The sequence below is a fragment of the Puma concolor genome, chromosome A2 (genome assembly GCF_028749965.1).
Source record: "Puma concolor isolate L17-30 chromosome A2, mPumCon1.1.hap2, whole genome shotgun sequence".
NCBI lineage: Eukaryota > Metazoa > Chordata > Mammalia > Carnivora > Felidae > Puma > Puma concolor.
This window is the reverse complement of record NC_141668.1, coordinates 162,620,534-162,634,034: the sequence shown is the minus strand read 5'-3', so window position 1 is coordinate 162,634,034 and position 13,501 is coordinate 162,620,534. Positions and strand designations below refer to the sequence as shown.

General features: G+C 55.6%; 1 protein-coding gene across 8 annotated transcripts in view; it reads right to left on the bottom strand.

The window, feature by feature from the left end:
- The window catches only part of CACNA1A (calcium voltage-gated channel subunit alpha1 A), a 287,235-nt gene that overhangs the window by 51,285 nt on the left and 222,449 nt on the right, over nt 1-13,501 (bottom strand). For all 8 annotated transcript variants that reach the window (XM_086698925.1, XM_086698923.1, XM_086698924.1 and 5 more), the window contains 4 exons: nt 12,323-12,461; nt 10,619-10,748; nt 5,951-6,010; nt 5,157-5,263 (listed from right to left, as the gene is read on the bottom strand). In XM_086698925.1, the coding sequence (XP_086555051.1) occupies nt 5,157-5,263; nt 5,951-6,010; nt 10,619-10,748; nt 12,323-12,461 (436 nt within the window). The remainder of the gene's footprint in view (nt 1-5,156; nt 5,264-5,950; nt 6,011-10,618; nt 10,749-12,322; nt 12,462-13,501) is intronic.

Below are 13,501 nucleotides of genomic sequence, written 5' to 3'. Positions count from 1 at the left end.
TCAGGTGTAACCTGGGAGTCTTCTGAAGGTCCCCGTGCCTGTGGGAAGGTGGCACCGTTATGTCTGTTTTCCAGATGAGGAAGCTGAGGCCCAGAGCGGGGGAGCGACCTGCCCAAGGTCACCCAGCGAGATTCAAGCCCCGGTTCGTGTATCTCGGGCTCAAATCTTCTCTCCGTTTTAGTGCACACAAGAAAAATAATGCCTTCGGTGCAGGGGCTGTTTTGAGGGTAGGATAAGAAAGGTGGCAGCCTGAGGGCTCCTTCTTTGGCTTCCCGGCAGTTTGGCTCCCGAGCCTGCAGGAGTGGCTTGATCAAGGCGCTCTGCCAGCTGTGCCGGCCTGCCCTGAGGGAGGAGGGGCGGCGCCAGATGGACTCTTGGCAGTGAGGGCAGGATCGTGATCCGCCAGCTGCTGAGAAGTGTCAGGTGGACGCCCCGATGCATGGGCACAGAGCATGATATCATGTGTGATGGCTCATGAGATGCTGTGTTAATGGCGGTCACGTGGACACGGCACGCAGTCCGTAGAAGGAACAGGACGCACACACACACACACACACAGATCTGGGTGAGATGCAGGAGGGGTGGAGACCGTCAGCAGAGCTTCGACACATCCCTTGGAGGACCACAGGGATCGTTCTCCCACATCCGAGACGGGGCCACAATCACAGCGCTGAGGCAGAATCCTTGCCTCCACCCCAAAAGGCCAGAACAGCAAGATTCCGAGCAGGCTCGTGTCCCCTTCCCCCGACTCTCGAGGAACCCAGGCTGGCTAGGCCGTCAAGTGCCATCAGGCTCACTGGTGGAAGCTTCCAGGTTCAGGGCTGGGACGCGGGCAGCAGCCCTGAGTCTGACAGCCGAGGCCCACGGCAGCCATCGTGCCAGACTCGCTTCCCTCCACACGCCCTCTGGGCCTCAATTTCCTCATCTACAGAATGGGGATCACGAGACAGCTTCCCACAGGAGGCGGTGGTGAGGGGTTTTCTATTTTATGGGGAAACCGAGGCACGGAGCAGGCTAAGGGACCTGCACACTGGACACAAACCGGACAGGCTTCCAGGAACCTCTTTCTAAAGCAATGAGACTACTCTAACACCTGTTTGGGGTTCTCAGCCTTGTCTATGAGAAGATGGCACAGGGCAGATAAATTGAGGTAAAGGACCAGGGAGAAAGGGAAGCAGAGGACTCTGGGGTTGGGCACTCAGGCTAAGACCCCCACGTCTGCCAACGTTGACATCCATGTAGTAACAAGGGAAGGCCATAAGCAAAGTCCTTACAGGGACTTTCTCAGGCAAGAGGCCAGAACCCTGCAGCCAGGAGGAGGATTCTGAAACGTTTCCGGGGAGGAAAGCAGCAGCCTGGGGGCTCCTTGTCTGGCTTTTTGGCGGATTAGCCCCGGGCATGCAGGAGCGGCTTGATCAAGGTGCTTGGCCAGTTGCACCAGGCCTGCAGCCCGGCCTTGAAAGAGAGATGGCGGCACCCGATGGAGTGTCTGCGGCAAGGTAGGGAGGGTGTGGCAGGGGCCCGAGGGTCCGCCTCTCCCACCCCTATGGCCACCATAGACAGGTGCTCCTGTGACGGTCAGCTCTTCCAAAACCCTGCGAGAGTTGCCGGCCCTTGTCAGGATCCCACTGGCAAAATCTCACATCCCCCAGCTCCTGTGAGATCTGCGAGCCCATCCAGGCTCATAGGATGCCCTTAAATCCCAGTCTGGACCTTTTCCTTGCATAGGGATTAAAAAAACCCACCAAAACCCAAAACAAGAAGCCAAACATTCAAAACAGGGATTTTTCAAGGTCACGGGCTGGCTGGCTTTGTGCCTGAAGCAACTTCGCAGAAGCAGCTGAAAAGATTCGCTACAAACGTGCTGCCAGATTTCTGTGAGTTGGAGGCTCGTTTCGAATGCCCTTGGATAACTTCATATTTAAAATGAAAATTCAAAACAAAAATCAGCTCCCTCCAGCAGATTCTTTTGCAACACAAAGAATCCACTCTGCGGATTGATTTTTGGTGGAAAAAATAATTTTGATTTTGCAGACTGCAGAGACTAATTGTAGCTTCGGGGATCCTAGAAACAGCAATATTGTGAATTACCAGCTCTTTATGGCCAAAGTCCGTCCTATGGTTGAAAGCCCCCGGTCTTTCGGAGGCTACCCCTTCCCCAAACTGTGAGGCCAAACTGGGGGGTGGAGGTGGGGCGGGGGAATGGGGGGGGAGGGAGGGGGAGGCTCCTTCAGCACTGAAGCATTTGCTGCGGACAGAGGTCTGGGAGGAAAGCGCCAAGGTCAAGGGTGAGCTGACGCGTCAGTAGCCACTTTTTCTGTTCTACACCCAGTGGTGGCCGCGGAGGGCAAAATTCACCACCCAGGGCACAGCTGGCCAAGCGGTGGTTGTGTGTGGGCAGGGGGATGTGGCCGACAGGTGCTCACCCCTGTCCCTGTCCCTGTCACCTCCTGAGCCCTAGGAGACTTGGGGACTGTTGGAAAGACCTCACCCTGAAGGGCTCAAGGAAGTATGGAAGAGGCACCCGCCCAAACTTGCCCTCCCTTGTCACAAAGACCACCGCTGCTCCGAGTATAGTGGGGATCGGGTCTCCTGATGCCCGAGCGTATGGCGAAGGGTCTGCCTTCTCAAGGCCACACAGCCCAGGTTACGTGGATGGTCAGGCCCACGTCACCGTCACCGGAAGATAAGGGCCAGGGCCTGGGGAGGGGGAGAGAGAGTGAGAGGGAGAGAGAGAGGCACAGGGAGGGAGAGAGAGAATATGAACGAGACGGAAGGACAGAGGAGACACATCACACATGCTGAATGGGCTGGGTGGGCAAAGAGAAACAGAGAGACACAGAAAGTGATAAACAGAGAAGAGAAAATGGGGGGGGGGGAAGGAGAGAGGCGCACAGAAAGAGGGAGGGAGGGAGGGAGAGAAACGGAAGGGGAAAGAGCCAGGGAGGCAAGTCAGAAGGAAGAGGAAAAAGGGGAAAGGGAAAGAAAGACACAGAAGCAGGGCAGGGCAGGGGACCCAAGACAGAAAACAGAGACAGACAGGGGTGGAGACACAGGTAGGTTATCTCGGCGGGGGGTGGGGGGGGGTGGGGGGGGGACAGATTCATTCTAGCCTGAGGGAGGTAAGACGTTTTGGCTCTTCTGAGTTGAAATTTTCCCTGGACCTAGTGTGGGGCCCTCCAGCCACCTTGGAGGAATCGCTCAAATAGCTGACACTGGGAGGGACGACTGTATTTCGTTACCTTCTCATATATACTTCAAAGATCTTTAAAAAAAATTTTTTTTTAACATTTATTTTTGAGAGAGTGAGACAGAGCACGAGTGCGGGAGGGCCGGGGGGGGGGGGGGGGACACAGAATCCGAAGCAGGCTCCAGGCTCCGAGCTGTCAGCACAGAGCCCGACGCGGGGCTTGGACTCATGGACCACAAGATCATGACCTGAGCTGAAGTCGGACACTTAACCGACTGAGCCACCCAGGCGCCCCTAAAAATCTTTTTCTTTGAAGAAAACTGGTGCTATCTTGATAGGAAAAAAATTGTATCGTTTGTATTTTATATTTCTCCAAATTCCAAGGAGGCGAAATTTTCTTCATTTTTACTAGTTGTCAGCATTCTGCAAAATTTCTGTTTATATCCCTTCGCTTGCCCACGTATCTACTGAGTTTCAGGTTTCTTAGTGATTTGTAACTGCTTTTTACATATGAAGGCCATCGATTCCCTGTCTTATTTGTGGCCATCTTTCTCCCCTCATTCGCTGTGCATTTTACTTATTTCACTTTTTAAAAGTGTCGACCGTTTTAATAACGTAGCCACACTTTGGATTTTTACAAAATCTCTTCGACTGCTCTAATACTGAAATAATCATTTAAAAAAGGGAGGGGGGGAGGCGGAGGGAGTGAGGAAGAAGGAGAGAGAGAGGAGACGAGGTGGAAGACGAGCAAACCTAGAAAGAGGAAAAGAGAGCAGAAGGAAAAGGGGAAAGGGGGTGGGAAGTCTGGCCAGAGCCAGAAATACAATCAGCCCCGGGACCCTCGTCGTAGGGCTCCACCGGATGGAGGCATCTGGAACCCTGGAACTTTCTTGCTGTTCTGACACAACTTGACCGTATCGTGTCCCCAGGGGAGAATGCGAGCGTGACCCGCTTTGGTCCTTAAATTGGAAAGGAGCCACCGCTCTGGCCTCCTGACAAACGGAGTCTTCACTATTGGGTTGGGGGGCCATTCAAGGACCCCGTGAGAAGGACGCGAGGGAGCAGAGGCACGAGGGAGGCCTCTGATTTCTCACTGTGGGGGTGAGGCGGGTGGGAACCCCTCTGAGACTTTCCTTTCTGGGATTGATCCACTGCGGTGGGCACACACAGGGTCCGCCAAGAAGACTTGGGGGTGAAGGGCCGGCTAGGTCTCCTCAACCTGCCCCAAATGTCTAGAACTTAAGGAACGCACTGCCGAGTTCGCTCTCGGGGCCCTAAGACCTCGCGGGTGCTCAGCCCTTGGGTACCACCTTGAAATGCTTCCCAGAGCTCAGGAGCCATCTTGGAATGGGTCCCCACAATTTGGGTGCCATCTTGGAGAGAATGGCTGCCCGGCCCTTGGGTGCCATTCTGGGATGGCTACCCACGACCCAGGGGCCATCTCGGAGTTGCACAATGATGCATGGCCTTTCAGAGGGCAGAGAGTCTTAGGACCTGCCGGGACACGTGAAGGACACACAAGGGGAGTCACCAGGTCCACAACTACTGAGCCTGCAGACACAGGGTGGGGGGGGGGTCCGAATTCTCATGCACATTCGTTTCCTGATTTTCTTTTCAGGGGGTCTCAAAGAGACAGCGGTTGGGGTGGAGCTTGTAGAGCAGAGGGAAGATGAAATGTCCCGGCGGGGCTATTCTACTGAAGGCAGCAGAGCGAGGGGCCAGTGACGTGGCTGCGCGAGGAGGTAGAAGGTGGGGTCCCTTCTCTTCCTTCCTCCACAGGGGACGTCATGCAAAAGCCAGTCGAAGCTCTTCCTGGCGTAGCATGCGGATGCCCCCCCCCCCCCCACCTCCCAGAACCCACTCTCCCGTCTCTACGCCCTGAGAATACGTTCCCTGGTCCAACAGGCAGCCCCCGGCCGGGGGCGGGGCACAGAGAGGCAAGTGGAAACCTCAGGAGGAGACTTACGTGAAGGCAAAGGCCACCAGGGCCCCACTGACCACTATGAAGTCGAGAATGTTCCAGAGGTCGCGGAAGTAGGCACCCTGGTGCAGGACGAGCCCCAGGTCGATCATCTAGGGGTGAGAAGAGACGGTGCTCGGGTCCCTCGTCCCACTTGGGGGAGCAGTCCCCACCCTTCCAGTCTCTGGGGGGAAGGGCACCAGGAGGGGACAGGCGGAGGGGAGCCCAGTGGACCTCCCCATCTCACGAAGGGCAGTTCTAGCCTGCTGGTTCTCAGGTCCAAACCTCGATGCCCCCCTTCACTCCTCTTTGTCTCATTCCCCCACGTGGAATTCACCAGGAAGCCTGCCAAGAACCTGCCCACCTTCTCCACCACCCTGGCCTGCCCCCCACCACCCTCTGCCCGGCCCAGTACAATCGCCTGCTCCTAGCTCAGCTCCCACCCGCCCCGCCCCTCCCTCAAGCGCATCCTCCCCAGCGAGGCCAGAGGGTGCCCCTGGCATGGGCAGGAGCCAAGTTCCTCCTCTGCCCAGAGCCCTCCATGGCTCCCACCTCACTTGGGGTAAAGGTCAAAGTTCTCCCCGTGGCCCACAAGGCCCCGCCGGATCTGTCCCTGTCACCTCCCTGCTCTCATCTCTCCACCCTGGGTTCTCCACTCTCCTCACTCACTCCTTCCAGTTCTCACCGCTGCTCCAACACACCAAGCGTTTCTAATCCCCCCGGGGAAGCCACCTGCGCCAGCCAGGGTGGCATTCTTGAGAGTGAAGTTCCCCTTGGATCTTGGCTCTCTCAGCACTCACCTTGATCACCATCTCAAAGGTAAAGACGCCTGTAAAAACGTAGTCAAAATACCGTAGCACCTGTAGGGGATCAAAGCAAAGGGGCAGCAGATCACTGGCTTGCTCCAGCAGAGTCCCCAGGAACCTAGTAAAGGCCCACTGGAGTGTGTGGCCTCCAGCAAAGTCCCCAAGGAACAGACTCTCCAAGCAGAGGGGGAAACACGGCTGCCACATACAGTTGGGCAGGGTGGGCACTGTACAACGGCCCCTCCCACCCCGTCTCATAGTGCAGATTAGTACGTTGTGTATGAAACTGTCCAGCAGATGGCAGAAAAGTCCTAGCAAAACCACTCAGGGTGGTTTGCTTACCCAAGGGAAGGGCGCCTTTTTTTTTTTTTTTTTTAATTTGCCCAAAGCTCAATATAAAGGAAAGGTGATCTTAGGGACGTTCAGGGAGGACTGTAACCCTGCTGGCGACCGGTCTGACCTCCCCACGCCCTTGACCTGCTGGGTCTCCTAGGTGAGAAGTCCTAAACATGACCGGCCTTCTAAGCCAGACACTGGGGGGGGGGGGGGTCAAACTCACCACCGTGGTCTCCCCCAGCAGATCTGCGGCCACATCTTCACCATGGTGGGGGGATTCTCCCCGCACCCCTCCCTCCCCCCACTCCCTCGTGCGGGGCCAGGGCTGGGTGGTCTCCACCTGGCTGAGCGACGGCCTGCAGCCTGGCCCCTCTCCAGGCCATGCCATAGCACGGCTCTGGTGTGGCCTTGGCAGGAGGATGTGGTTATGCTGACACAGCAAGTGCACGTTGGAAGGGCTGATATTCACTGAGCACCACCACCAGAGGGCGCCCGTGAGCACCGGAGTCCGGTTAGGGTCCTTCTCTGCCCTAGAATCCTCTACGGCTCCGATCTCACTTGAGGGAAGAGCCAAAGTCCTCCTGATGGCCCCCGAGGCCCCGAACGATCTGCCTGGTCACCTCTATGCCTTCACCTCCACTCACTGTCCCTTGTTCACTCTACACCCGTCACTCTGGGCGTCTTCACCGCAGGGCCTTTGTACAGGTGGTTACCTCTGCCTGGAATGTTCTTCCCCATGTCCTGCCTGATTCCCTCTTTATGGCTTCTTCCTGGCGCTCGCAATTTTCCTCACCAGACCAACCACCCATCCCTGCGAACGATTTGTTGTAATTTGTTATAGTCATCAGTAACCTCATCGTCCACGTTCCTGACCTGAGGCCAGCCCCACACGGCCAGGGACGTTTGGCTATGCCTGTAGTGTCTCCAGCTCATGACACAGGCTCAAGCATACAGTTGGCACTCAAGAAATGTTTGCGGAATGAATGCATGAGTAGCTGGAAGGGTCCTGGGGATCTGTGTGGTCACACCTCACGTTCCCGTTAAGCGTGGGGCTTGAAGGGCCATCAGGGCCCAGAGTGGCCAGGATGGCTGGCTCCCTGAGTGGGGGGAGGGGGGGTGGCAGGTGCAAGGGGCTGGAAGGATCTGGGTGCAGAGAGAGCAGTTCAGGTGCACCGGGCGGAGGGCTCAGCAGGGCCAGAGGCCTGGCGCTCTGTGAGCTCTGGGAAGGCAGGGACCATCTCCTACCCTGTCAATCCTTGACCTTTAGCTCTGTGCGTGGCACATACTATTTGCTCATTAATTGCTAAATAAAGCAATGAATGGAAAGCAGAGAGGGGGTGCCTGGGTGGCTCAGTCAGTTAAGCGTCCAACTTCGGCTCAGGTCACCATCTCACGGTTCGTGAGTTCGAGCCCTAGGTCAGGCTCTGTGCTGACAGCTTGGAGCCCGGAGCCTGCTTCGGAGCCTGTGTCTCCCTCTCTCTCTGTCCCTCCCCCGCTCGTGTCCTGTCTCTCTCTCCTTCAAAAATAAATAAACATTAGGGGCGCCTGGGTGGCTCAGTCGGTTGAGCGGCTGACTTCGGCTCAGGTCACAGTCTCGCGCTCTGTGAGTTTGAGCCCCGCGTCGGGCCCCTGTGCTGACAGCTCAGAGCCCGGAGCCGGCTTCGGATTCTGTGTCTCCCTCTCTCTCTGACCCTCCCCCGTTCATGCTCTGTCTCTCTCTGTCTCAAAAATAAATAAACGTTAAAAAAATTTTTTTTTAAAATAAATAAACATTAAAAAAATTAAAACAAGAAAAGAAAAGCAGAGAGGAAAAAAGGAATGAGGGGAGTGGGGGAGGAGCAGGAGGTCAGGGGAATCAACTTCTGGAAAACTGAGGGGCTGTGAGTTCGAGCTCCCACGCTGCGTGTGGAGGTTACTCAAAAATAAAATCTTATCAAAAAAAAAAAAAAATTCTGGAGAACCGAATTAAGTCGGACAAGAGGAAATCAAGGAAACCGAGAGACCAATAAATCAGGTTTGACTCTCTCGGATGTGCCGATGCTTCGCCCTATGCAAATGACAATTTCCTGTGGCTCGGTTTACTCCAAGCCGGTGCTCGGGCTCATTTATCCCAGGGAAACGCAGATCAAAGTCCCAGAGAGCCTCTGCGTCATACCCACCAGGTCGGCCAAAGGAGTCTCCAGGCCCCAGGGTTGACAAGCCTGGGGAGCGGGGGGGTGCACGAGGTTGGGTGACAGAAGAGAGGCACAGAATTATTCCATCTGTTTTCGTGTCAGAAAGGAGCAACAACACCCAACTCTAGCGCCTAAGGGTGCCCAAGCCGGTGGCAAAACTAGAGTAGCTAAGCTCCTTCCAGAAGGGAGGTCCCTTCTGGTTACCGCTAGGGTTGGGTTATCCAGCGTGGACCCTTGGGGCTGGCGCATTCCCCTCGCGGGGGCTGCCCTGTGCCCCTGAGGGGGCCGAGCGCCCCTCTGGATGCCAGTAGTGCCCCGCTGCCCACCCCAAGTCGTGACAACCCAAATGTGTCTCCAGACGTCCCGGGATGTGAACCCTGACTTCAGAGGGAGGGAAAGGGGGCACTGAGGAGATGTGCCCGGTGTGGGGGGTGGTTTTGTTTCACTTCCTGCCCCGTGGCGGGGGGGGGTCCCCGGGCATCAGCTGGCCGTGTGGGGCCACAGTGCCCTTGAAGAGGGGAGGGCTTCGAGGAGAGAAGTTTCAATTGCAAGATGCAGCAGGCAGGGGCCGGGATAAGGCTTTGCACACGCCCCGTGGGGCTGGTCCGAGCCCCGCCGGGCTCCCCCAGGTCCAGGAACCGCAGCGGTACCCCCGCCAGTGACAGAGCCTTCTCTGACCTCCTAGAGTCTGCAGGGGGGTTGCTGACCGCTCCTGGGACACCCCCTCCCGGGCCTGGCTCCCTGCAGTCCCCGGGGGTGGGGAGAGCTGGCCGTAGAGAAGAGAGCGCGGCCTCAGCCCTGCCCTGGTGCTCGCTTCTTCCGGGAGCCGTGTTCTAATTATTTCCTTCCATCTCCCCCCTCGGGTCCCCAGGGGCCCTGCCAGGCCTGCAAAGGAAGGGAAAGTGCAAGGTAAGCTGCTGTCGGGCAGGCTTGATTTATGGGGCTTGCCAGCCTCACCAGGCTCCTAACCTACTTAGCGAGGGCGGCAGGGCCTGGCTCCCAGCGGAAAATGTGCCCCTGGCTCCGGGCAGGGGGGCAGCGATGGGGGGGTGGGGGTGGGCAGGAAGGAGCTGGGGAAGGAGGTTCTGCCACCGGTGTGGAATCTGCCAGGCCCTCACTTCTCAGTGCCTCACTTTCCCCTCTCAACCACAGGCACGCGCCCATTCTTGCTGGGCGGGACTTAAGGGGAGCCATGTACACAGTAGGTGCTCAAAAAACGGACACGGTTGAGGGAAGCAGAAGGATCGACAGGGGAGGCAGCATTGGGATTCTGCCGTGTGATCTCGGCCAGGTCACTGAACCTGCCCGAGCCTCAGTTTCACCATCTGTCCAATGGGGATACCTGGGAGAGCTTACATGCCAAGTGCCGGGGCTTGTGCTCTGAACACAACCACCACTCAGTTATCAGGAACCGTTAGCAGACCCTGCGCCCCTAAAAGGAGAGCCTTGTAGCTCTCCAAACAGCTGAAAGTGTAGTCCGTGTTTCTGCATCAAACGAGTTCTTTCTTTCACGGCTCCTGGGTGGCTCAGTCGGCTAAGCGTCCGACTCCGGCTCACGTCATGATCTCACGGTTCCTGGGTTCCAGCCCCTCGTCGGGCTCTGTGCTGATGGCTCAGAGCCCGGAGCCGGCTTCGAGGTCTGTGTCTCCCTCTCCCTCTGTCCCTCCCCCACTGGCTCTCTCTCTCTCTCCCCTTAAAAATAAACAAGCATTAAAAATAAGCAGCGTCCTTTCTTTCAAAACTCGTGTCAAAGCCAAGATCAAAGCCAAGAAGTCTGTTGGGTGAGGCCCGGCGGCTGAGGGGATACCTGTGGGGCACCCCTACGTTCCAGGCAGAGGGTGCCACCCCCACCTAACGCCAGCCTCGCTCCCCCTGCCCGGGATTTCAGCAACTTCCGGCCCCTCCTGCCCTCGGCCCCCTTTCCCCCACCAGGTGCACAGTCACCACTCCCTCGAGGGACGTCCCGCCCCCAAGAGCATACGCGACCAATCAGGGCTTCCCCGCCCCACCGGAAGCGGTGGTGAGCCCAGGGCTGTGCCCAGGGGTACCCCTGACATTCCTTCCAGCCTGGCTGGCAGCGTTGAGGACGCAGGGGAAGGTGGCCCGTAGCAGAGCGGCCCGGCCAGGAGGGCGCCCGCGGAGCGGGACTCACGTTGTTTCGCGGTGCGTTGGGCTGCACGGGATCCTCAGCCGCCAGGGCGATGCTGCTCATGGCAATGACCATGAGGATGCACATCTCAAAGTAGCGCAGGTTCAGGATGTAGTGGCACAGGCGGCGAAGGCTGTGGGGACAGGTGGGTATGCAGGGGTCCACTCAGACTGTGGGCTCCCAAGCCCTTTCCTCCTGTAATCTCCTTCTGTCACCTGCCACCACCTGAGCTCCCTGACTCCCAAGGTTCTATACCCCACCCAGTGTCAAGATCTTCCCCCTGGGGGCCCTCTCGGGGGTTCATGGAGCCCCAAGAAGGTGGCAGGGGGGCCCTCGGCCAGGGAAGATAGTCACAGGCATAAAATACCCTATGGTCAAACAAAATTGGGAAATTCTGGGTTAAACAGATTTCTTTCTTTCTTTCTTTCTTTCTTTCTTTCTTTCTTTCTCTCTCTCTCTCTCTCTCTCTCTCTCTTTCTTTCTTTCTTTAATTAATTGAGTGACCTTAGGCAAGTTACTTATCCCCTGTGCCTCAGTGCCCTATCTGTGAAATGGCCGTAATGATGGTGCCTACCTTACAAGAATGTGAGGCTCCGAAGAGTTAATATATGCCTGGCACATAGTAAGGGCTCCAGAAAATCAGTTACTGAAATGATTAATTGCGGGCCTTATGAGAGCCTTTGATGGCGTACTAGGATAACACTTAAGTACTTAACCTCTTAAGTGGAGCTAATAATATTAATAAATATGTCACAAAGTTGTGTGAAGGGCAGCAGGGCTGAGTGGTTAAGAACAGGGATGCTGGCGTCAGTCTGTTTGGGCTCTCCCACTTGCTTGCTGTATGAACTCGGACAGGTGACTTCACCTCTCTGGGCCTCAGTTTCTTCATCTGTTAAATGGGCATACACATAGTACCAATCCCATAGGGTTATTATGAGAATTTTTTTTTTTTTTCCAGTTTGTAAAGCACTCACAACCGTGCCTGGCACTAAGTGCCACGTAAGTGTTTCCCTAACAAAATAGATAGTTTCAACCAAATAAAAAAGGAAGCACGCAGAGTGAGACTCAAGAGTCTCAAGAGGCAGGTTACAGAAAGCAGTTACCGCCCAATTTATGTGACGTGAGTTTTCTTGGTCAGGAAGCATTTTGAGGGACCAGGGTTTCAAGAAATAGCCTTCGGAAAAACACAACCCTCCATTAACCACCGTGACACGCATGTGAGAAGTCTCTCCCCTAAATAATCTTTCCTCCTCAAGGATGCCCAAGACAAAGGGCTATGGAACTCAGAGACCATCTGCCTAGAATCCAAATCCTTGTGGAGCAGAGGTTAGGAGCCAGAGCTCAGGGACCAGGGCCGCCAGGTATGACGGTACAGGTTGCGCACTGCACAAGGCAGCCGTGTCTTAGGGGTGCCTCTCACATTACAGACCGTGTAGAGTTGAATATTTACGACAAGGATTTCTAGCTGATGGCAGGAAGGGGTCTTCCCGCCCCCCCCCAATCAGTACTTTATGAGAAATTTCTTTCTTACAGGACTTAGGAAGAGGGCATCCGTTTCTCATCTGCTCAAACACCCGCTATGGGACTAATCGTGATCTGGGAAGCAACTCTCCCCATTACCCTCCATCTGGGCCTGCCCTCTGGCTTGACTTCGAGTGCCCCAGTGGGAGCCCCGGGCCCCCTGCCCTGGCCACAGGCCATACTCACGGGTTGGTTGTAGAGAGGATAAACATAGAGCTGTAGGGGGGCATGGGCTTGGGGCCGTCTTCCCCAGGGTCGTCTTCCTCCTCCTCCTTCTTCTCTTCCTCCTTTTTTGGCAGTGGGTCTGGGTTGGCGTTTTTGTTCACTGTGGGGACAAGAACCAACACAGGGCTCCCTCCGTGATTTCCCACAAGCCTCTGGGCTCCTGTCCGCTCCCCAGGGCAGGCAATAAGCGGCTGACATTTATAACGTGCCTACTATGTGCCAGGCACCACGGTATGTCGTTGAATCCTCACGTGACCCTACGAGGTTTGTACTTGAAAAGCTCCGTTTTACAGATGATGCAGCTGCGGCACAGAGAGGTGAAGTGACTTGCCTAAGGTCACACGGATTTGAACCTGGTCCCAGAGTGGTCCCTGCACTCGACCACTCGATAGACAACCTTGAGTCTGGTGGGACCCTCACAGGATATTAACACAAACCTGCCCCCATCCCACCGGACTTCATTTGGAGGCAGGTAACATGAGCCCCAATAGCCCCACTTTACAGATGGTAATACTGAGCTCTCTCTTCGTCAAACTGCAGGGTTTGCCCCCATTAACACCTCTCTCTTGATGGGAAGCGTCACTACCCTCCTGAGCGTTGATTCTGCAGCCTAACCTTGCTAGGAGTCTGTGGGCAGGCGGAGTGTCCCTGAGCCTCAGTATTTCCATCTGTAAAATGGGCATAGTGACCAGAGTCACCCTGTGGGACTGTGGTGGGCGTTTATTAAGCAGACTCATGGAAATCTCCTACACAGAACTGACAAGTAAGAGGAACCATCTAGTTACATCTAGTTCAGAAATAACAAGCTCGGTGGGTCGTTTCTAAGTTCTTAGTGCTCCTCTGACCCCAATCTCACATGGTGGGGGGTCTGGGGGTCAAAAACTGCCAGTCTCTCAAGGGTCTAGGCCTGAGCCGTGCAACAGTGGCTAGTCCAAACCACGAAAGGCTGTAAGTGTAAAACACACTGAATTTCTAAGACAGAGTACAAGAATAAGAACGTAAAATAGACTATTAATCACGTGAAACATACTGATCATATGTTGAAATGGTGGCATTTTGGACAAATAAATGACACTCTGGGTTAAACGCAACTTATTATTAGAGTTCATTTCACCTTTTTCTTTTTTCTTTTTTACATCA